The 23,149-nt window shown below is 56.3% G+C and overlaps 1 protein-coding gene across 3 annotated transcripts; it reads right to left on the reverse strand.

Moving 5' to 3' along the window:
• Nucleotides 1–13,761: 13,761 nt before the first annotated feature.
• Nucleotides 13,762–23,143, reverse strand: CYGB (cytoglobin). Of its 3 annotated transcripts, none has more exons than XM_029929041.1 (4): nt 22,946–23,143; nt 17,961–18,192; nt 17,499–17,636; nt 13,762–15,102 (listed from the first exon to the last, which is right to left on the reverse strand). In XM_029929041.1, the coding sequence occupies exons 1-4, from the start codon at nt 23,086–23,088 to the stop codon at nt 14,884–14,886; spliced, it is 732 nt and encodes a 243-aa protein (XP_029784901.1). In that variant the 5' UTR covers nt 23,089–23,143; the 3' UTR covers nt 13,762–14,883. The 3 variants fall into 3 exon arrangements, with proteins under 3 accessions (XP_029784901.1, XP_029784902.1, XP_029784903.1); XM_029929042.1 differs by having other exon boundaries at nt 14,970–15,102; nt 17,473–17,636; XM_029929043.1 differs by having other exon boundaries at nt 15,015–15,102; nt 17,463–17,636.
• Nucleotides 23,144–23,149: the final 6 nt, after the last annotated feature.

Here is a 23,149-nt window from a genome sequence, read left to right on the forward strand (position 1 = left end):
CACTGCAAATGTAGGGGGTGACTGTTTTGTTATTTTTTTTTAATGGAATTGGGGGAGATAAAGGCAAGAGGGAGTTTCCAAAGAGACTTTCATGCAATAAATACTTATTGGAGGCATAGGTACTGTCAAGCTAAGGTTGTTTTTCCCTCTAACAAAGCATTAACATTAAGACAGTAGAGAGCTCCTGGACTTTAGGCTATTAATGGGATTGGCTTTTTTTTAAATTTTTTAATGTTTTATTTATTTTTGAAAGAGAGGGGAGAGAGACAGCGTGAGCAGGAGAGGGTCAGAGAGAGAGGGAGACAGAGAATCTGAAGACGGGCTCCAGGCTCTGAGCTAGCTGTCAGCACAGAGCCTGACGCGGGGCTAGAACCCACAAACCATGAAATCATGACCTGAGCCGAAGCTGGATGCTCAAATGACTGAGTCACCCAGGCGCCCCTTAATTTTTTTTAACATTTATTTATTTTTGAGAGACAGAGAGAGAGATTATAAACAGGGGCAGAGAGAGAGGGATACACAGAATGGGAAGCAGGCTCCAGGCTCTGAGCTAGCTGCCAACACGGAGCCCACCGCCGGGGCTCAAACCCATGAATAGTGAGATCATGTCCTGAGCTGAAGTCAGACACTCAACCAACTGAGTCAACCAGGCACCCCGGGATTGGCTTTTTCTGATAAACTGGTGGAGACTCATCAATTTAACCATTTGTTTTTGTTTTTGTTTTGTCCTTTCCTGGTTTTGGGTAGCCGGGACAGTCCAAGGAATATCATACATGTCCCATGGGGAGGGGGGCGTCGGTTAGCCTGCACTCTGCCCTCAGCTTGCCCCTCACCCCCCACACCCTGATCTCAGGGCGATAAGGTGTTCTCTCAAAATCTTGCTGATGTGGTTTCAAGTGGAGTTCATGAGCAAACGATTAAGAAAGAATTCTTGGGGGGGGCGCCTGGGTGGCTTAAATTGGTTAAGCGTCCAACTTCAGCTCAGACCATGATCTCACCGTTCGTGGGTTCGAGCCCCGGGTCGGGCTCTGTGCTGACAGCTCAGAGCCTGGAGCCTGCTTCCGATCCTGTGTCTCCCTCTCTCTGCGCCCCCCCCCTTCATGCTCTCAAAAGTAAATAAACATTCAAAAAAATTTTTAATTAAAGAAAAAAGAAAGAATTCTTGAGACATTTTTGGTGCAAAAAGGTGATTTTATTAAGGCACAGAGACAGGACTCCTGGGTAGAAAGAGCTGCACTAGGCTTGTGAGGAGCAATTGGTTGCATACTTTGGAGTTGAGGGAGGTAAAGATGGGGAAAGATGGGATCTTGGAGGCTTGGCTGTTGTCAGGCTAAGGGTTTTCCCCCTCCAGCAAGGGGGAAACATGTTCATAAACATGAAGACAGTTGGGATTTTCTCCTGGGAAGTTATCCTTGGCCTGTCTCAGTTATTTGTCAATGAGCTCAGGTTCGAAGGAAATTTAGTTTTATCTACATTGCTGTTTGCCTTTGTTCTCACATCCTGGTGACAGCTCCAGGAGTGGTACCGTTATGATCGTTTCCGTTTTAGGGATGAGAAGACAGGGGCAGAGGGGGACGGAGTGCAGCAGCTGGAGTTTGAACTGAGTCATGACCTGACTTTAGATTCTAGCAAACCTTCCAGATACCTGAGCCCCGTGGTCATCCTGAGAATGCCAAACGACACTGTAGGGGCCCCCAGAAGGAGAAAGATTCCTGGTAGTGATTTGGGGATTTGTCAGGGATTTGTCCCCCAGAAACAGAGCACACTGCCAGCGATGTAGCTGCAGGTGTTACAGTAAATGCTCGGCACACAGGAAGACACAAGCAACCCACACTCCGAGAATCAGAAAAGACTGTTGAGGGGCGCCTGGGTGGCTTAGTCCCTTGGGCGTCTGACTTCAGCTCAGGTCATGATCTCACCGTTCGTGGGTTCGAGCCCCGTGTTGGGCTCTGTGCTGACAGCTCAGAGTCTGGAGCCTGTCTTCAGATCCTGTGACTCCCTCTCTCTCTGACCCTCCCCTGCTCACACTGTCTCTCTCTCTCTCTCTCTCTCAAAAATAAATAAAAACATTAAAAAAAAATTTTTGAAATAGAAAAGACTGTTGATTTCACACAAGTGCCTGCCCAGCAGTCACTTCCCAAGGCTGAGCCCCAGCCCTGGCCCTGGCCTTCTTCTATGCCTGGCTAGCGTCCCGGTACGTGGAAACATTCTATTGTGTGCACAGGTGGGTGAGGTTTCAGGGGCTCAAGGAAAAAGGTGGGGGCGGGGCGGGGGGACACTATCAGTTGTGCTATGTGGGCAGCTGGCTGATGGAAGAGGCAAGCAAGAGCACAGAAGCCGGTCATCTGGTTGGCTTTCTTTATCCGCTCTTGCCGGCTTTCCTTCTCACAGGAAGGCTGATCGTGGCTCTGGTGTTTGCGGGTGTGCAGCCGGTGGGCGGAAGGGCGTCCTGTAGACCAGGGGCATCGATTGCGGTGATGTTACCCAGGTGTTAAAAGCAGGGAGGCAGCCCTATGTGTTATGTTTCTTTTTGAAAGAAAGAGACAGGTAGACAGAGAGACAGAGTATGACCGAGGGAGGAGCAGAGAGAGGGGGAGACACAGACAGAATCCAGAGCAGACACCAGGCTCTGAGCTGTCAGCACAGAGCCTGACCCGGGGCTCAAACTCACAGACAGCGAGATCATGACCTAATCCGAAGTTGGAAGCTTCACTGACGAAGCCACCCAGATTCCCCTCCATTTTTTTTTTAAAAAGCAGGCTCCACGCCCAGTGTGGGGCTCTAACTCCTGACCCTGAGATTAAGAGCCACATGTTCTATGGTCTAAGCCAGCCAGCCACTCGCTCCTGGTATAAGTTCATTTACCTACATTTAAAGAGCACATACATGTATTTGCTGGTCGATCCACAAAAACCTTCCGGAAGTGCATTTGTGGGGTGACCCTGCCTGGGAGGGTGGTGGAGAGGAGGGGGGACAGGGACTTGCTTTTCACTTCACACCACGTGAGCGTATTACTTTGATCACTTACAGAAAACACCAGCTAAGCTTTTTCTAAAATGAGCCTGAAGGCCCCGGGTGGGGCTTGATTGGTGGGGATGAGGGAAGGAGTTTTTGGTGGAAAGGACGAGAGACAAGACTCCGGGAGTGAGGACCCCCAGGCGATGGCAGGGGATTTCTGGCCCCTGGCTTGGCTGCGTCACAGGACCTGCTGGAAGGATGGTGGGCCACAGCGTGGGAAGGGAGGCGGCGTCTGCCGGAAGCTCTCTGTGAACAGCAGCGAGTTTTTAAACTGGAAAGTTGGGGGCGCCTGGGTGGCTCAGTCGGTGAAGCCTCTGACTTCAGCTCGGGTCATGATCTCACGTTCGTGGGTTCGAGCCCCGCGTCAGGCTCTGTGCTGACAGCTAGCCCAGAGCCTGGAGCCTGCTTCCGGTTCTGTGTCTCCTTCTCTCTCTGCCCCTCCCCCTCTCATGCTCTGTCTCTGTCTGTATCAAAAATAAATTAAAAAAACATTAAAAAAAAATTAAAAATAAAATAAACTGGAAAATCGGCATCTAATATTTTACTCTTTGAAAAGTACTTGCGTGGACGTGATTGCATCTTTAATCTTGGCAGCAATGCCCCAGGGTGAGCAAGGCACACGCTGTAGATGATGATGAGGGACCGTAAGGCAGGCTGAGGGCCAGGCTCACGCTTGCACTACCCCCCCCTCCCCGCACCCCTCCCGCAGGTCTGACGTTCCTCAGGCATTCAGGCTGCCCAAGAACAAAGGGAAGGAAAGAAAATGGTTAACTGATAGAGATCACAGTCACAACGGACAGGAGTCTCTATTAGTTGACAAATGTCTTCTCAATGGCCTCATCTGCAGAAATGTATAGACTCAGGATCCTGGAGGCCCAACGGCACCCTCCCCTCCAGGGTGACATGGGGAACAAACGCAAGAAGGGAATGGCCGGTAAAATTAAACTTCCTTATCACCTGCAGCCCATTGACAAATACTTGAGGCAAATACAAAGTATGACTTTTCTCCAGGAACCCCCTACTCTGAGTGCTTTACCAGACACTTAGCTTGACTATAGCCAGGCCTCCAGTATCTTATTAGTCTTCTTAGGATATGAAAATCCCTTTAGAGGGGTGCCAGCGGGGCTCGGTTGGTTAAGTGCCCACTTTGGCTCAGGTCACGATCTCACGGTTCATGGGTCCTAGCCCCGAGTCGGGCTCTGTGCTGACAGCTCAGAGCCTGGAGCCTGCTTCAGATTCTGTGTCTCCCTCTCTCTCTGACCCTCCCCTGCTTGCGCTGTCTCTCTCTCTCTCAAAAACAAATTAAAAAAAGAAAAAAAGAAAATCCCTTTAGAAACTTCCTCTTGACTTTATTTCCCCCCAACCCCGCAGTGAATAAACAGTCACCCCTCACACTTATAAGGCAGCTCTTCCTGCCCAAGGGTCCTGTCCCCGGGCTTTAATAAAACCACCTTTTTAGAGAAGACGACTCAGGAATTCTTTTTTGGTCGTTGGCTCCGAACCTCCATCACTCCAAAACCTCATCACTTATGACATTCAGATCAATAAGGTGAGGGGCATCTGGGTGGCTCAGTCACTTAAGCAGCTGACTTCGGCACAGGTCATGATCTCACAGCTCATGGGTTTGAGTCCCGCGTCGGGCTCTGTGCTGACAGCTCAGAGCCTGGAGCCTGCTTCCGATTCTGTGTCTCCCTCTCTCTCTCACCCTCCCCACTCATACTCTGTCTCTCTCTCTCTCTCAATAAATAAATAAATAAATAAATAAATAATTTTTAATTAAAAAAAAACAAAAGACAGATCAAGAAGGTGAGACATTGCGACCCTCCAAAGACAAGGGCAAAGCAACCCTGAAGTCATAAGCTAGCAAACCCAAAAATGTTCGACAACATACCTTTGAAGGATGTCCTTATATTTGTTTAGGGGAGTAAAATCTTAGGGAGTCTCTTTGTTAGCTGAGATTAAAAGGAATTTAGAATACATAATGAAGGTCTATTGAATGAAGACATGATGGTTTTCTTTTTTTTTAATGTTTTTTAAAATTTATTTTTGAGAGACAGAGAGAGACAATGTGAGCAGGGGCAGGTCAGAGAGAGAGGGAGGTACAGAATCCGAAGACAGGCTCTAAGCTCTGAGCTAGATTTCAGCACAGAGCCCGATGTGAGGCTCGAACCCACGAACCGTGAGATCCTGACCTGAGCCAAAGCCAGATGCTTACCCGACTGAGCCACCCAGCTGCCCCAACGCTGGTTTTCTTGTCAAGGTTCAGAGAGGTTTAGGGCTGTGCCCATGGCCACACAGCCCGTGGAGTATAGAGCTGGGTCCTGTACCCACGGCCCACGCTCTTTCCAGCCATCGTGGACCACAGAACAAAGGGAAGGAAAGATGTGTCAGAAGGGTCGTTCTGGCTGGTTTAGGACAGACAGGTTTGGCAAAGGTAGCAAGGCTAGTGCAGAGATGACTGCAATGGTCCAGGTCAAGGGTATAGGGAAAGGGGGCCAGGGGACCTGAGTGAAGAAGAGGGATGAGGAAGGCCTCCCCTCTGTCCAGAATTTGGCCAGCCCAGGACTCCAGTTGTCCTCTCCACGTATGCTTGGGGGTTTACCCCCCAACACAGGCTCTAGGGGACAGAGTCAAGAAAGAGTCAGCTTGCGAGGGGTGAAGTGAAGGGATTTTCCCGGGAAGGGAACCAGCGCCTCCTGGGGCGCTGGCCGCTGGTATTGATGGTGCAGAGTCGCCACCTAGTGGTGATTAGGGGTGCTGCTCCAAGGAACCCCCCACTGGTCCAGGAAACCCAAGGAAGCCATGATTCATCTATGCTGCCTTTATCTGATTTCTCATCAGAAAATCTGGGAACCCCACTTAAATTCTACGGGCATTACGTCCACAGGCTAAGATGCCAAAGCCTGTATAACTCTTCTGTGCCCTCCTGACCTCCTTTCAGAACGTCCTGCCCAGAAAGGGCCACCGGTGACCCTCTCTCTGACTGGGTGCTCCTGAGTTACAAGACCCCAGGGTCCCTAAGAGCTGCCCGCCACCCAGGTGAGACGCGGGGGCCTCCAGCGTCCAGAGGTTGATGTGATTGGACTCCTGGGGCCCAGAGATGCTTTCCAGCTCTGTCTCTTCCCAGTGCGCTCCTCCCCGACGGTGACCTTGAACTCTCTCCCTCCCTCGCAGCATCCTGTGCTGTCTTCACCCCTTTATCAGCCCTCCTCTGGGGAGTACTAGTCTCAGCCAAGGCTTGGTCATTCTGACTGACCTTTGGGAATGGGCTTGGAATGTTATTCCAGAATCCATGTTACCTCCCACATCCCGGGGCTGGGCTCATCCTGCAGACCCCAGATCACTCACTGCTGCCTGTCCCTTCCCTTACCTTGAGGGCTGCAGACACTGTGGGGTGCGGAGGGGCGGGCACACTGGCTTTGGGAGCAAACACTCCAGCCCACCCCACACGGCAGCTGTTTGATGTGTTACATACAGTAGGCCGTTTAGCTACCCTTGAGGTGCTGAGGCCTCCGTGGGAAGACACCGCCCCCCGAAACTGCGCTGAGAAGCCATAAACAAAAAGACCGACAGATCTGATGACGTGAAAGCTGTGGACTTCTGTCCTTCCACAAAGTTAAAAGCCGAGCAAATGGGAGAAAGTGCTTCCGATGAATGTAACTGATAAAGGATCAATATCTAGAAATGAAAAAAATAGGTCCTACAAATCAATTTTAAAATTACAAAGTAAGAGAGGCACCTGGCCAGCCTGGCTGGCTGTCTGAGGAGCATGTGACTCTTGATCTTTGGGGGTCGTGAGTTTGAGCCCCACGTTAGGTATAGAGATTACTGAAAAATAATTTTTCTTTCTTTTTTTTAGAGAGAGAATGAAAGAGAGAGAGAGCACATGCACAAGCAGGAAGGGGGAGGGGGAGGGGCAGAGGGAGAGAGAGAATTCCAAGCAGGCTCCCACTCAGGGAGACGGAGGCAGGGTTTGATCCCGTGACCCTTGGGTTCACGACCTGAGCCAAAATCAAGAATCGGACACTCAACCGACTGAGCCATCCAGGCACCTGTTAAAAAGAAAATCTTAAAATAATAATAATAATAATAAATATGAGCAGAAAATTGGATACAAGATAAGAACAGATAATTCAAAGAAGAATATGTGAAAATGGTCAGTGAATATACTTGATTCTGGGGAGGGGGTGCAGATTAAAACCACAAAGACCCTTAGCGACGGGATCTCAGTGTCTAAACACAAGGCGGAAGTCAAGGACCAAGGCGCCCTGGAGAAATGGCCGGCTCTGGGTCCGGGGCAGGGAAACTGCATGAGGACCTTGCGACGTCTCGTTGGTGGCAGAAAGCAAGGAAGATTTCAGAGATTGATGGCGTCGTGTCAAAAGGGCACACTAACCAGCTGGAAGGGACTCCCACTGGCCCAACCGAAACCGTCTGAGCATCAAAAAGAAACATGAGTACAGGTGATGGAAATACACAAGAACCGTGAAAAGTCATATGTTCCTGAGAAATGTAAACAGGAGAAATCCAGAGAAGCCCTTGGACCCCCAGAGAGACATTTATTAAACCAACACCTTGCTTTGAAAGCTAGTGGTGGGGTGCCTGGCAGGCTCAGTAGGAAGAGCACGTGACTCAGGGCGGTGAGTTCCAACCCCATGTTGGACGTAGAGCTTACCTAAAAAAAAAAGATGAATAAAGGGAAATTTTCAAGCATCTCTCCTGCCTTTTCAGCAGGAACTGTGTTTTATTTTATTATTATTTTATTATTTTTAAAAAATGTTTATTTATTTTTGAGAGGCAGAGAAAGAGCACAAGCAGGGGAGACACAGAATCTGAAGACAGGCCCCAGGCTCCAAGCTGTCAGCACAGAGTTCGATGCAGGGCTCGAATCCACAGTCCGTAAGATCATGACTTGAGCCAAAGTTGAACGCTCAATGGACTGAGCCACCCAGGCACCCTGGGAACTATGTTTTAAGGTAACCCAACAGCCCTACTTTGGAGGAAGGAAAGATCTACTTTACAGAACGCCCCTGTACTCCTTACTTATGGCCGCACTAGCGAATTACCTGCTTCAGTGAACACACACTATTCTCTCACAGTTTCTGTGCCCCGGGATTCCAGGTGGGGCTTAGCTGGGTGTTTTGGCTTAGGGTATCTCAAGAGGCTACAAATGAAGTGTTAGCTCGGCCTGTGGGCATCCCAAGGCCTGGCTAGGGGAGGATCCACTTCCAAGTTCATCGGCAGTGGCTGTTGTCCAGAGGCACGGCCAGCTTCATGGGCACATGACCTGGACAGCGGCGCAGGGCCCTGTGCTCAGAAGGGCTCTGTGCTAGGTTTAATGCTCTACAGTCTGTTTGTTGATACTTTTATTTTTGAACCTGAGGGGTTTTTTTTTGTGGTTTTTATTTATTTTTGAGAGACAGAGACAGTGTGAGCAGGGGAAGGTCAGAGAGAGAGGGAGGCACAGAATCAGAAACAGGCTCCAGGCTCTGAGCTGTCAGCACAGAGCCTGACGCAGGGCTCGAACCCACGAACATGAGATCTGACCTGAGCCAAAGTCGGAGGCTTAACCAACTGAGCCCCCCAGGTGCCCCTGAACTTGGGTTTCGTAAGTGAACCAATGGGATGATGTTGTGTGTGAGAGGAGATGTGCCATGTATGTGTCCCCCATCGGTCCTTGTGGCCTGCTTTGCATAAATTATTCAAGATCCCCCGGTGAGCACCAGGCATGGCACAAATGCTTTCTGTGTACGTATGAATTCATTTCATCCTCCCAACCCATTGTACAGATGAGTAAGTGAGACACAGTAAATTCAAGCCGTCTGCTCAAGGCCTGGCCGCTGGGAAGGGGGGTGAGTTCTCGGGCAGCTGATACTCTATACAGCCCCGGAGAGAGATTGCTATATTTTACTTAAAATTCACAGACTCTTGATTTCAGCTCCAGTCATGATCCCATGGTCGTGGGCTTGAACCCCGCGTTGGCCCTGCATTGGGCTCTGTGCTGAGCATGGAGTCTGCCCAAGTCTCTCTCTCTTCCTCTCTCTCCCCACCCCCACTTGCATGCATACAAGAGTATGCTCTCTCTCTCTCTCTAAAATAAAATTTAGTGGTGCCTGGGTGACTCAGTCCAATGAGCTTCTGACTTCCGCTCAAGTCATGATCCCACAGTCCACGAGTTTGAGCCCCGCGTTGGGCTCTGTGCTGACAGCTCTGAGCCTGGAGCCTGCTTCGGATCCTGTGTCTCTCTCTCTCTCTCTGCCCTTCCCCTGCTCATGCTCTGTCTCTCTCAAAAATAAATAAAAACATTAAAAAAAATTTTTAAAGAAAATTTAAAAGGTATTTCTAGAATCTTCTACAATGAGAATATATAAATGTATACTTATGACAAAGAAAAATAATTGAAGAAGGAGGAAGAAAAAAAAGAGATGAAATCCTGTTCTGCTTTCTTCTTCCTCCTGGGGCCTGGTCCTCGTTGCCCTGGAACCTTCACTGTGGCCTGGGGCTCTGACCCTCTCTGCTCTCCCGGGGGCTGCTGGCCACCTCTAGGGCTTTCAGTTCCCTGGGGCCCCTTGAAGTAACTCTCAGGAGCGACTCTGGGCGCAGCAAAAGAAGGAAGAATTCAAGAGCCTGTGGACTCCAGCCGTCACCCGGCCCTTCGTCTTGGACGGCCCTAAGTGGGGCTCGGCCCCGGAGAGACTGGCCCACGGGTGCCCAGTAAGGCAGGGCACATCTGGACCAGTGCGCATCTCCTGACGCCCGTCTGAAATGCTGCCGCCACACTCCGTCCTGAGAAACGCAAAAGCTGTTCTGAGGGGCTTTGGTCCCTCGGGCTCCCAAAGTGTTTTCCAGAGGCGGGGTCCCACCCCTCCTCCCAAGCCGGGAACCTGTGGTCTCCCACCACCGGCCCAGACCGCAGTTTGGGAGTGAGAAGCTGAGAACATCAGCTCTGTGAACACTCACTCACTCTCACTCTCTCCCCGAAGCTCGGTGGGGCCTTTTCACCTCTCCCCACTGTCTCAGACCCCAGGCCCTGTCTGTATCGACTTCCTTAATCTCCCCCACTATTGGCTGTTCCTTCTATAGGGTCTTCTGGACCCCAGAGGGCTGTCTAGGACCCAGAGGCCTTTGGAAGGTCCAAGCTGGGGCCAGCACGATTAGAGAGAGCATTGCCCAGCTGCCGGGCGGAGACAGACTATGGGAGCAGCAGAGGGAGCCGGCCAGGCTGTGGGCTCCAGCCAGGGGAGGGGCAATGGCTTCTCTCTGCTTCTGTCTGTCCAGTTGTTGAGGGGCTTGGACTTCGGGGTCAGTCTGGAGTTCCTGCTCTGCCCTGTGACCCTGGGCAAGTTGTTAACGGAATCCAGTTCTTGGGCCAAAGAAAGGGGTCATGAGGAGCATCTCTGAGGCAGTTGGAGGAGAACAGATAAGGCCATCTACAGGCGCTCCCTCCCACCCCCAACACTACTGTCCTCCCTGGTCTGAAATTACCTCGCTGTTCACACCTTCCTGACCGACTTCCGCCTCCTCAGGGATGAAGGATTCCTGGGGCCAGGCCAGGACCGAGCAGGTGTCTCCCTTACAGGATGAAGAGGGTCCAGGCACACAGTCAGGGTCACAGTGGTTCCCTGATTGTTCGGCCCCTACAGGTGGGCATAGTGGGCTAACTGGAGGCCCCCCACATTCCCACCCACCAGGAAGCTGTGAATGTGGCCTTATTTGAGAAAGGGAGTCTGCGTTTCCCTTTCAAGTTAAAGATCTCCAGATGACATCATCTTAGATTTAGGCTGGGCCCCAAATCCAATGACATGTCCTTGGAAGAGGAGCGCAGAGAGACTTTTTTTTAACGTTCATTTATTTTTGAGAGAGAGAGAGAGACAGAGACAGAGCATGAGTGGGGCAGGGGCAGAGAGCGAAGGAGACACAGAATCCAAAGCAGGCTCCAGGCTCTGAAGTGTCAGTGCAGAGCCTGACGCGGGGCTAGAACTCACGGACTATGAGATCATGACCTGACCCACTGAGCTACCCAGGCGCCCAAGACGTTTGAGGCCGACACAGAGAAGGCCATGAGGCCAGGAGGCAGAGGCTGGATTGATGCAGCCTGGAGCCACCAGAAGTGAGTCACTTTATAAAGTTGACACAGTCAAGCCAACAACCTGGGCATAATGACGCTTTATATATAGCCTGCTTTTTTTTAATAGAGCATTTATTTAATTTTTACCGCTTGGTTCAAAATATGGGAGGGCACTTTCTTAAGTAGGTAGGAGGGCTCACATTTTTCCTTTTTGCTTCAGCAACGTCCTTTAAAGCGAGGGGGGAGGGCGGGCCCACAGAGAAGGGGAAGCGGGAAAGGGAAGGTCCGCGGCAGCACGGTGCGCGGCGTCCCGGCGAGGGCCTCACCCATCGGCCAGCAGGGGGCGCTATGGGGCCGCGTGGCCAGGACCGCTCGGCCGGGAAGGAGCCGGGCACCCCCGTTCCTGACACCCCATCACTCACAGCCCAGCGGCGCCAGGGGGGGCTGGCCCAGTTGCTTAGCTCTTCAGCGACAAGCCTATCCCTGAGCATAGAGCACAACAGCCCAGACATGCCTCCCGTGCCGTGGGGACAGCCCACCAGGGACACCTGGGCCCTGCCCAGCTGGCGGTAGTTGGACTTGCCCCTCCCGACGCACTCCCTACCTTCCACCCCTGTCTAGCCCAGCTCTGGAGGGAGTCGCCAATTGCCAGCGCCCCCTCCCTAGGTGGTGGGGAGTGGAGATAAACGTTCTCAAGGGCCCCATTCCAGAACGGTTCCAGCTTTGCCTGGTTCCGGGTCAGAGGCCCCTTCACCACTTAAGCCAGTGAAGCGAAGGAGGGGGTGTCTTTCCTCCCAGAGGCTCTCCCCGCCCACAGACACCCCTGTCCTCTCCGCCATGCAGCCTCCAACGCTGGCTTGGGCTCAGCCTGAGGCCACCAGGGACCACGAGGCCCAGGACATGGCCGGCCTCCCGGCTGCTCCACCTCCTGTCCTTTGTCCTGCTTCCTAAGAGTTCCCTCCGTCATGCACTGCCTTCCCCTTCTATTCCTTCCCCTCCTCTCTCAAGACTCATCTTGGCCAATCCCCGCTCTCCTTCCATTTGCTGCTTCCAATGGCCTGACCCTCAAGTCACTCTGCCCCCAGCACTCCCACACCCCCAGCACCCTGGCTGGCTTAGGTCCTCTTCCTCTTGGTACCTGCCTTGTTCACTTTTTATTTTATTTTATTTTATTTTATTTATTCATTTTGAGAGAGAGAGAGAACATGAGCAGGGAAAGGGCAGAGAGGGAGAGAGAGAGGATCCCAAGCAGGCTCCACACTGTCAGCGCAGAGCCCGACACGGGGCTTGAACTCACAAACCCTGAGATCACGACCTGAGCCGAGATCAAGAGTCAGACGCTCAACCGACTGAGCCACCCAGGCGCCCCTCACCCCTATCTTAAAGTAGAGGTGACCAGGCAGCCCAGAGAGGCAAAACGGCATGTCCAAAGTCACACAGCATCAGGAGACAGGCTGGCTCCAGAATCCAGGGCTCCAACCAGCAGCGCGGCCTCCCTGGGAAGGCCTTGCCCCGTCGTGTGGTCTCCACCCTGCACTTAAGGCTTGTTCACACAGCTCACTCTTGGCCCCGGGTCCTGGTCTTGCTTTCGATGAGTGGAGTTCACTTAGTCTTTGGATTTCTACCGAGCCCGTCCACCGTGCCAGGCCCAGGAGACTGAAGGCGTAGCCCGCATTCAAGGAGTTCACGGTCTGGGAGATAAGACTTTCCGGTCTGTCAGCTGAATCTTCCCAAGCAGCCAGGAGCCCTCCCCAGGGGCGGAGGCTGCTTCCTGCTTCTCCTGCAGCCCACCCAGGGGTGGTGACCTCCCCCCTCTGTGGGGAGCTGATGCTCTCTCTGGCTGTTGCTTCCATTGTGTGTGTGGGGGGGGGGGCTGGGCAGGCCAGGGTGCAGCCGTGGGGTGCAGGATACAGGGCTTGGGAAGGGGTGGAAGTGGAGAGCGCAGGGAAGGCGCTAGCGGTGTCTGGCTGGTGCCAGCCAACTCCCTTTCTCTGCAGGTAACTAGAGCGGCAGGTGGGGCACTGGCTCTCCCGTGCAGGATGCTCAGGTCTGGCAGGTGGGAGGCCCATCCTGTGCTCACTGGCCCATCAGACCCGTGGGGCCCTTCTCCCCGAAAGTCTCTGCCTGATTCCTCCTTCACTTACCCTACCCTCATGGGGAAGGAGATTTCCAGAACCAAAGATTAAAAGCCCCTTGACTTTCTAAAGCAAGCACAGGGATGGGCGCCTGGGTGACTCAGTCCTTAGAGCATCTGACTTCAGCTCCGGTCATGATCTCACGGTTTGTGGGTTCGAGCCCTGCGTCGGGCTCTGTGCCAACAGCTCAGAGCCTGGAGCCTGCTCAGATTCTGTGTCTCCCTCTCTCTCTGCCCCTCCCCCACTCATACTCTGTCTCTCAAAAATAAACAAACATTAAAAAAAATTAAAATGGGCACAAACACCCTTGCTGGCTCCTTCCCCCCGCCCCCTACCTGTCCCCCAAAGCCCAGCTTCCTGTCTCCAGCCCTGTGCTCCTGATGGTATAGGTTGGGGAGTCTGCTCGGGGGGGTGAGCCCCAACTCAGAGGGGCCCTAGCCAGCCAAGGCTGAGGTACAGGACAGAGGCCTGAGCCCTGAACTGAGGCGGGGAGGCAGAGGCGAGGGGCAGCTGGCAGGAAAAGACAGAACGAGTGGCGGAGACACAGGGAGAGCGAGTCTGTTTAATGACGCGCTGGGACTGGTTACAAACATCAGAAACTACAAAAGGGCAGGCAGTGAAGGCACGGCCGCGGGAGGAGGGACGGGAGGGACACAGGCACAGCAGCCAGACACCCTCGAGGACGGTACACGTGACCAAGGGACACACACGGGGGGGGGGGGGGTCTCCAGCATCTCTGACCCAGATGGGTGGACAGGACCAACTCTCAGCCAGCAGCCGGGGTGGGGGAGGGGCGTGGGGCGGGAAGGCCCTGAGCCCCAGGCCCGCAGAGCTCCATGAGATGGCAACAGGGTGGCATCTGGCCTGTCATCTCTGACAGCTGCACGGAGCCCAGCTTCTGCGGGGCTCCAAAGCAGCAAAGGCAGACGGGGCTGGCATTCGAGGCCCCTTTACCCCGGCCTCTCCCCCAGGGCAGGCATCCGGTTCTGCACAGGGCTGGCCCCTCTGTTTGCTCTTGCCCTAAGGGCTTCAGCAAGCAAGTCAGGGAGCCATAGCCTTTGGGGTGGGGGAGGGGAGTGGGACAAGCCAAATCCTTTGAACCTGGAAGCGGAAAGCAGGAACATGGGCAGGCTGGTCAGACAACGGGCTGGACTTTGCTGGCAAAGCTGGGTCACGCCAGCTCTGCCCACCTAGGCCCTCGGGTCACCCACAGGCCTAGATTCTCTCTGATGTGGGACCCCCATCTCTTTGAGAACACGCTGTCCTCTGCCCAGAAGCATGACCAGGACCCCTCCCTGCCCCTCACGTAGATGGGCAGAACCCCGGCTTCCCATGTGCCTCTGGGCCCGGACCCCGGAGATACACAGTATAGATATGTGTGTATATATATATATTTTTTTTTTATATATAGATTGTATATAGAATATATCTGCATATGTGGTAGATGTGTGCGCGTGATGCTCTAGGTAGGTGACATGGGACCTGCATGCTGCTCGTGCAGACAGAACCGGGGCTGGCTCACTCCCGGAGGGACTCGGACCGGCCCCGGCTCCGGCCAGCTTCTCAGCCGGGTCCCTGACAGACAGTAGAAAAGCTACGAAGGGTGGGCCCAGCTCTTCAAGGAGGAAGGGTCCCCCATCCCCACAGGCCACTGAGCTGGGGTCAGCACCCAGGCAGCCAGCGCCACCTCCCGGCGGCTCCGGTGGGGACCGTGGCCACAGCAGAGGCTGCCTCTCTGGGAAGACGACTCAGGGACTCCTCCAGCTTCCTGGGCATCCAGGGAGGGTCTTCGGAACTCGGCCTTCTGCTCAGGGTGCTGCCTGGGAGGGGGGAGGAGCGAGGGGGTCCTACGGCCCCGAAGAGGGCAGCGTGGCCGGTGGGCTGTGGAGGAGATAGGAGATGGAGGTGAGAGGTTACGGGGTGGGGTGGGGGGCATGCAGTGGGACCAGGGGGTGTGGGGGGGGCAGGGGGAGGGGTCAGGGGATGGCAAGACAGGACAGTATCTGCCAAGAGACCCAGCGCTCCGCGGCCTGGAGGCAGCCCGCTAGACCCCAGTTCTGCTAGGAGCCTCAGACAAGTCAGGGGGCCCCCCTGAACCGCGGCTCTTTCTCTCCACCAGGCGAGTCACATCTGGAGTAACATCAACTGTACGAAAAGGTTTCACACGCTACGAAGAACCTTGCCAACATCAGCTCTTTTTCTATGAATTCGGAGACCCGTGTCCTCTCTCTGGGGGCCTGGCTGGGGACCCTTCTTGCCGCACATAGGCATTCTCTGCCCATGAAGCCTCCCGACCCTCCCACCCAAGAAAAAAGGCGCACACCCCCTCGAGCAGAGCCAGTTCAACAAGCAGCGGCGTCTGGCTCACCGCTGCGGCCTGATAAGACCCCGGATGGAGACCTGCCAGGCCTGCTGTGCAGCTCCCTCCCGCCGTCTCAACCCATCTGAAACTTGGCAATAGGTGGGCTCTGTGGGCTGGGGGTCCAGGGCGACATGCCTCCTTGGAGCCCACCCCCGTGCCCTGAGGAGAGCCTGGTGGAGGGAGAGTGTGCAAAGGGACAAGGGGACAATCCCCTTCCTGTCTGACAGGGGTGTGTGTGGGGGGGAGTGATGTAAACACCAAACCTAGATGGGTGTGGGGCCCCCGCCAGCCCGTCCCTGTAGCCCATCCCTGGTCACTGCGCAAGGAACAGAAATGGGCAGACTGGTGGTTTCTTAATGTTTGGGGTTTGGCAAGATGGAAGTCCCAGAGGTCTGGCTGGGGCAAGAGAGGGGGAGGGGACAGGGCTTCGTGTCGGGAAATGCCGTCCATGTGTTTCTGATTCACTGGGGCGTGCACTGGCCAGCTCTCTCTCCTTCTCCCTCTGCAGTCCCTCTAGGCCCCTGTAAAAAGGCCTTTTTCTCTAGAAGCAGGAAGTCTTGTCTCTGGCTGTAAACAAACTCATCTCCAGCAAGCAGAAGAAGCCAGCCTGGGGAGAGGCGTGGGAGGGCGAGCCCCTTCCCCCCACTGACCCTCCCTGGCCCCTTGGTCGGCTTCCGGCCGCTCTCTGGGCTCTGCCGCCATCTCCTCTGGCAGGTAAAGATCTCCTGCCTGCTTCCCATCCGCCCCAGGGATCTGGGGCCGCCCAGGGCCCAGCTGTTCACATCTGGAGTCGCTGCCTGGCTGTAGCCAGAAGTTCCCGAGCCCCCCTCCCCCACCTTCTGCGGGGGGGGGGGGGTGCCGATGTGGGGGGAAGGGAGGAGGAGCAAGCTGGGGCCAGTGTGGTCAGCAGCAGGAAGGTCGGGAGGCCTGGCCTCCCAAGGTTGCCCTCCAGGGACCTCCCCCAGAGCTGGGCCCCGAGGCCTGCGAGCAGGAGGCCCAGGAGGCCCCACGGGCCGGCTCGGAGCCCGGGGAGGAGACGCGCCTTTCCATGGGAAACTGCTGGGAATGTTTCTCTACAACGCGTGTCCCGAGCTGCTGGCTGACCCCTGCTTCCCAGTCCCGCCTACGCTCCTCTGCCTCTTTCCTCCTCGAGCTCTGCCTCCGCCCCTCCATCGAGCTCCCAGAGCCGCCTTGCCCCTTGGGGGCCCGGGCAGGCCGGAGTGTTCCCAGCCACCACGTCCAGGGCCCAGCCCTCCCCTCGTGCTCCGACTTAGCTGGAGTCACTGAGGCTGGCCACCCTCCTCGAGCCCATCCCCAGAAACCCGGAACCCGGCCTCCAGGGTCAGCTTAGAAGTAAACACCCTCTGGTGACACCCATGCGGGTCCCCCGTGGCCTTGGGATGTGCATGGGTGCACGCACATGCTCGTGATTCTCCTGGCTGCAGCCCCGTTGAGGCAGACGCGGTGGGGGGGGGGCGGGCACCGGTCAGCCTTAGATGAAAAACATCCTCCACGTGGTTGGTACCCAGGGAGGAAGTGGCAGAAGCTGCCGCTGGGCCCGATGACCAGCCTTCCCGCCAGGAACCTTTCAGAGCCTCGCTGCCCTGGGCCGTCTGCGTGCTCTCTGGTCCAGGGAACCGGACGGCTCTCCGGGAGGAGAATTTGTCCGAGGCCCATCGCTCTGAGCAGCCTTGCGCAGGGGCACTGAACTCAAGCCAGCCCTTTCCCACTGTGCCTGTTCTTAAGTGTGACCCCGGACCCCAGACCCAGCCTCCCGGAAGCCTTGCCGCCCTGGTACTCAGCGCCTGTGCCCCAGGAGAGGTGGGAGGGCAGGGGGCAGGGGAGGACGCGGCAGGGGGGCTGCCCGGCCCACCCTCACCCCTCCTCACGTGGTGGCGTTGGGGACCTGCTGTACCCAGCCCACTTCCTTGTAGGCGGCAGTCACGTGGCTGTAGATGAGGCCACGCAGCTTGGCCCAGGCTCTCTGCGTCTCCGGTGGGAAGTCATTGGCAAATTCCTCGGCGATCACTTCCAGAATCACCCCGGAGAGGATCTGGGGGCAAAGGGAGGAGGGGGAAGTCAATGTCTGGGCGTCCCACCCCCCGAAGCTCCCAGGGCCCCCAGCATCCCTTCTATCCAGCGTCTGGCCGAGGGCATTATTCACGACATGACAGCCTGGCAGCTTTGGGGACACGGCACCTTTGAGACCCAGCCCCCACCGCCCTCCAATCCTGCTGCCCCTCCCCGTCACAGCCCCTCCAGGGGACGAGGCTGGAGGTCCCTGGGGTCCCCTCTGCTGCCCCCTGCCCCCGCTGGGTGCTCCCGGAGTGTTCCCAGGGTGGGCGGTGAGGGCGGCTGCACCCACCCAGCCACGTACCTTGAAGTACACGGGCTCCACCTTGTGCTTGAGGGCATGTGCTTTGCCCACAAGGGCGAGCACAGAGGACACCTTCTCGGGGTCGTGCAGGTTCTCCACGACCGTGTTGAGGGCCCCCATGACCCGACAGGCGTGTTTCCGAAGCTGGGGGCTCCGCTCCATTTCCAGGGGCTCCGTCATGTGCTTGAACTGGCTGAAGTACTGCTTAGCGGACGGGAAGTTCACAAAGAACCTGGCAGGAGTGGGGGGCCGCTGAAGGAGGGGCTGCCCCGCCCTCCCCGAAGTGCCCAGGATGCTGGGGGTGCGGGTGGGGGAGGCGGGACCAGTGTTTTCACCACCACTTGTGCGGTCCCTTGGACACAGACCTCCGTCTGGCCGAGCTGGCTTCCACGCAGCCCCCCACGCATTTCCACCTGCCAGACTTGCACAGACTGTCGGCTCTGTCTCTCGGGCCTCTGCCTTCCCTGCTCTGGCCTCCTTCCTAGACCCTGCACACCCTTCAAGCCCTGCTCCAGTCACAGCAGAGACAACAAGAGCTCGAGTTCCCGGCTCTGGGGCCAGTGTGACCTGGGGCGAGTGACCTCACTTTTCTGGGTCTCGGTGTCCTCATCCACGCAATGGGCATCGTCGTCCCCGGCTTGTTATGAGGATGGACAGAGACACGGCGTGCGGAGTCTTGGGCACAGTAAATGCCAGCCTTTTTCACGATAAAGGTAGAGCTTTCTTTGTGAACAAAGTAAAGCCCAAGTGACTTCACTCAGGTCACCCCATCAACGGAGGTAAGAAATGAGACCCAGTTCTCCAGCCCGCTCCGTCTGCTTTCTCTTCACTACCTGCTTCCCTTCTCAGCCTGCAGAACATATTGATTGGCTGATTTAATTAGAGGTATTGACTCATCTTCCCCGCCTCTCGAGATTCCGTAATTACCTCACAACTGTCCATCTTTCCTCTCCAGCAAGCCTGCCCACGTGTTGGAGGCAGACCCCAGGTCTTTCTAGCTCCCCCCTCCCACTCCCCAGCTTATCTGAAATTGTCTAATACACTTCATTAGGGCAAACATCACTTTCATGAGGTCACTCTCACGCTCAACAACAGTCGCTAGCTCCCCACTGTCTACCAGACAGAATCAAGTCCTTCACCTGGAATCCCAGTCCTTTAATTTGGGATCAGACTGTCCCAACTCCAGGCATCCAGCCCCCAGACTGCTGCTACAGCATGCCGTGCGCACGCCAGCCTTCCTGTCCACGCAGTGAAATGTCTTCCCCGCTCTTCCTCCCCTCGGACGTGCCTTCCCAGAGTGCCCAGGCTGGCCTGGGGCTGCTGCTCTGCCCTCACGGCCGTGAGGGGTTCCCTGACACCTTTTATTGCTTCTTCCCTTTCTGCCTGTTGGACTGGGTCCCGCAACCCAAGGGCGGAGGAGCCTGGCTCTCACATACCCTCTGCCCCTTCACCTCGGCGCAGGGGCCTGTGGGCTGCAGGGTGATGTCGGAGAGCCGACTGTTGTGGGAGGTAAGCACGCAGGCTCAATCAGGGCTTCACACAACGGGATACAATGTCAGGGCCTTTCACACCCCTGGGGGTATCCCCCACCCCACCCCACCCCCTGCGATCCGAGAAAGCTGATAATTTGCCCGATCAGCCCTTTGGCCAAAGACCCGGAACAGATGCGGAAAGCAAAGCGCATCTGGCCCAGGCCCTCCCTGCAGGCGACAAAGCTGCTGCTGGCGGGGGAGTGACCGGGACAGAGTCCATGTGGAGACCCAGGGTGACCTTGGGCAAACCGCTTCACAACCTCCTGTCTGCAAAAGTGTGAGCGGAGCTCCCGGGGCTCCATCCTTCACAGATACGCTGGTGGGGGCCCCATGAGGGAACGAGGCTGAAAAGACACTGGAATTTTCGGAGGAAGCCCTGTAACGAAGGACAAATGTAAAGAGCCCAATCCGGACTTAAATGCGTATCTTAAACTTTGGGCGTCTCACTTGGCAATAAAAATAATGATCGCCGTTCACCGGGTGTGTAACAATGTGCAGAACATCTCCACCTGTTCTTTCCTTTAATTGCCACAGCCAGGCAGGCGTTGTATCCATTTTACTGATGAGGAAGTAACACAGAATATTCACTGAGCACTTACTAGATGGTCTCATTAATTCATTAATCCTGCATTAATACGCCCCTGAGGTCGCCACCTTCTGTTTTGGGAATCTGTGCCCAGCGAGGTGGGTCGCAAGGGCCAGGAAGGACCCAGACAGTCCCTGCTTTGACGGCTTCCCCATCCTGCCTCGGAGAGACTGCTATGCCAGGGAGACGGCGGCCCGGAACCCAATGGGTCTCCTGTCTCAACACGCAAAGGACCAGGTTGTGGCCCCTGAGAAGTGACAGCCGCAGGGAGCCTCTCTGCTGGACCCGGGGAGTCAGGGGCGCGCTCTGCTCCTTCATCCTGGCTCCTCTCCCGAGCCCCTCGGCATGCACTTTCGACCCCCCCCAGTCAGCCTTGGGGAGTTGCTCAGCTCCCAGAGGCATCTGGGTTTCTAGCAGAGACTGAAATAGGCCTGAGTGCGAGGGGGAAGGCAGCCGAGGTACAGCCTGGAAGGGAGACTTTCTAGAGCTTGAGTGTTCCCTCTCAGCGGTCGGTGGGTCAGTCGGTCCATCGTTCTGTCGGTGGGTCGGAGTGCAGGTATGGGGTGTGGTTCAGACTCCAAGACAGCTTCTCCACCACGGCCACCACTTTCTTGGCTGCTAAGGCCTGGGGCAGGGGTGGGGGCCGGGGCGTGGGGGTGTGGCTGGCCTTAGCCCCGTGGAGGGGGGAGGACCCGAGAATGCTGGGCCAGAAGACCAGTTTCTCGGGCCCCCACTGGGGCCTGTCCGTAGGGTTGTGTGTGAAGTTGGGGAAGGGGGCGTGACAAAACTGAGGGGCACAGGATCTGGGGAGGGGCCTTTGGGACACCTGAGCAGCTCATCCCTTATACCCCCCCTTAACAGAGCCCTCCCAACTGCCAGGTCCTGGGGCAGAGAGCAGGAAGAGACCCGGAGGGGAAGGCCAGTGAGGCTTGGGTCTGGCAGGGAGGAGCCGGGCTCCGGTCAGCACAGAGGTGGGTCAGGTGGTGTGGCCTGGGCTGACCAGCAGGCTAGACCTGACGGCTATCTCAGGCCTACTCAGATTAATTGCGGGGCTCTCACTGAGCCCTGAGTACCTTGGTAAATGCCCCCCTCCCCCAGCCCAAACCCAGCCTCCCTAAGAGTCAGGAACGGGGAACTGCAAGGGTCCGGAGAGAAAGAAAATCTTGCCAAGACATCGACTCTCCAGAAACAGCCCTGGCCTTAGTGATCAATTACTTCTCCTGCACCCCCCATTCCTGGGGAAGTTGGGCGGTACCCCAGGAGCTGGATCTCGGATGCATCCCCTCCCTGGCCTCCCTGGCAAAGGGCAAGGTATCTGGACAGAAAATCTCCAGGGTCCTATGGACTCTGCCTCCTTTTTTCTGGGTGACCCATGTGCCTACCCGGGCGCGTCCTGAGGCCCGGTGGGCTGGTGTGTGCCGACATGTTCGGCTAAGGGCCACCCTCCAGGGATGCAGCCTGGCGCATCTGTGACTCCCCTGCCCACTCCGTGCTGTGTGGGTGCTCCCACGTGCAGGTCGGTGTCTCAGAATGCCTGATGGCTTCAGGATCTGAAACCCCCCCCCCGTTGGTCTCCCCACCATCCCCCCCCATGTTTCTGGGCCTCGGAGCTGCCCACACACCCATTTCCCTTCGTCTAGAATCCTCCTCCAAAGAAGGGGCACTCAAGAGTGCTTCTTGCTCTTTTTCTTCCCAAATCTGTTTCCAAGTTGGAATCAGGGCATATCAATATGGAGCTGGGCCGGTCCCAGGCTTGGGGGAGGCAGAAAGGAGAGAGAGAGTCGGGGAGAGACAGAGGAGCCAAAGCTGGGCCAGGACGGGGAGACAGGCGTGCATATTTCAACGCTCCTTCCCACAAGCGAGGGTTCACCCTGTCTCCAAATAGTAAGACTGTCCAACTCTGTTGGAGATCCAGCTGTGGGACAGAGGGTTGAGGGTGAGCACGGGTCTGGGGTCCCAGGGACCAGCATGGGTGGGGAGAGGGCATCAATCCATAGCCATAGTCAGTTCCTGGCTTGTGGGGGTTGGGGGACATTAACTGTAGAGGAACGGTGTGTAGCCACGGGTGTGTAGATGTGTAAGTAAGTGTTACTTCGGGGGCATTGGTACCCGGATAATCTCTGAGCCCAAGACACATGGCCTTTCCTCCCCAGGTGGTGGCTTCAGGGTGGAGCCCTGACTCCTGATTCTTCCTTTCCCTCCACCCTGCTCAGCAGGGATTCTACCCCGGGGACTGCTTGCTCCTCAGCTCACCTGTGCCTCACCAGAGAGTTCCCTGCCTGCCCACCCCCTGGGGGCTGGAAGGGGCCGGCTGGGAAAAAGGGACCCCAGTGACTGACTCCTTCCGACCTCTATTCTCTGGCCCTTTGCTCTGTGCTTCCAAGAGGCTTCGAACACAGAAAGGGGCGCTGGAGAGAGGGGTCTGCTCCTCTTTGTCTCTTTTCTGGGCTGAGCCTCAGTTTTCCTGCCTCTAAAATGGGGAGCCCCCAGTTGAAGGTTGGTGAAATGTGTGCCTGTGACAGCTGGGTTGGGTGGTTGGGGTCGCGGGCGAGGAAGGCAAGGCTGAGGCTGGCAGTGCCAGGAGTTCTGAGGCCCCGGGGGAGGTGGGGGACAGAGGGGACCCCTCTTCTGCGTCTGCCAATTAGTTCCGAGCCCCAAGCCCAGAGCCAGGTCCGGCTCAGCGCCGGGCTTCGCCCACCCCCCAAGAAGCCCCGCACTGCCTGCTCCCGGGCAGGCCCGGCCCCAATTTCAGCTGGAGAGGTGGCGCCGGAGGAGCTCGGACCCGGGCCGAACCTGCCCCTGCCGGGAGCCGCTGCCGCCCGCCCTCCCCCGGGCTCGGGCTCGGCCAGGGCCGGAGTGACACCTACCTCACCAGGATGGCCACCCCCACGTCCTCGCAGTTGGCATAGAGCCGGGCCCACGTAGCCTGCACCGCCTTCCTCTCCGCCTCGGACAGCTCCTCGCTGCGCTCCCGGCGCTCAATCTCCATCTCGCCCGGCACTTTCTCCATGAGCAGCTCCAAGCCCGGCCCGGCTTCGCTCGGCGGCGGCGGGGCGCGGGGCGCCGGGCGC

The sequence above is a fragment of the Suricata suricatta genome, chromosome 17, assembly GCF_006229205.1.
Source record: "Suricata suricatta isolate VVHF042 chromosome 17, meerkat_22Aug2017_6uvM2_HiC, whole genome shotgun sequence".
In the NCBI taxonomy this organism is placed as follows: Eukaryota; Metazoa; Chordata; class Mammalia; order Carnivora; family Herpestidae; genus Suricata; species Suricata suricatta.

Bases quoted from the DNA above. Each gene is read 5' to 3' on its own strand.
- CYGB (XM_029929041.1), bottom strand. From the start codon at position 23,088: ATGGAGAAAGTGCCGGGCGAGATGGAGATTGAGCGCCGGGAGCGCAGC. The intron at 18,193-22,945 runs GTAGGTGTCACT...CACTCCTGCCAG, and splicing joins GGGGTGGCCATCCTGGTGAG to GTTCTTTGTGAACTTCCCGT. The intron at 17,637-17,960 runs GTACGTGGCTGG...CTTTGCCCCCAG, and splicing joins TGGAGCCCGTGTACTTCAAG to ATCCTCTCCGGGGTGATTCT.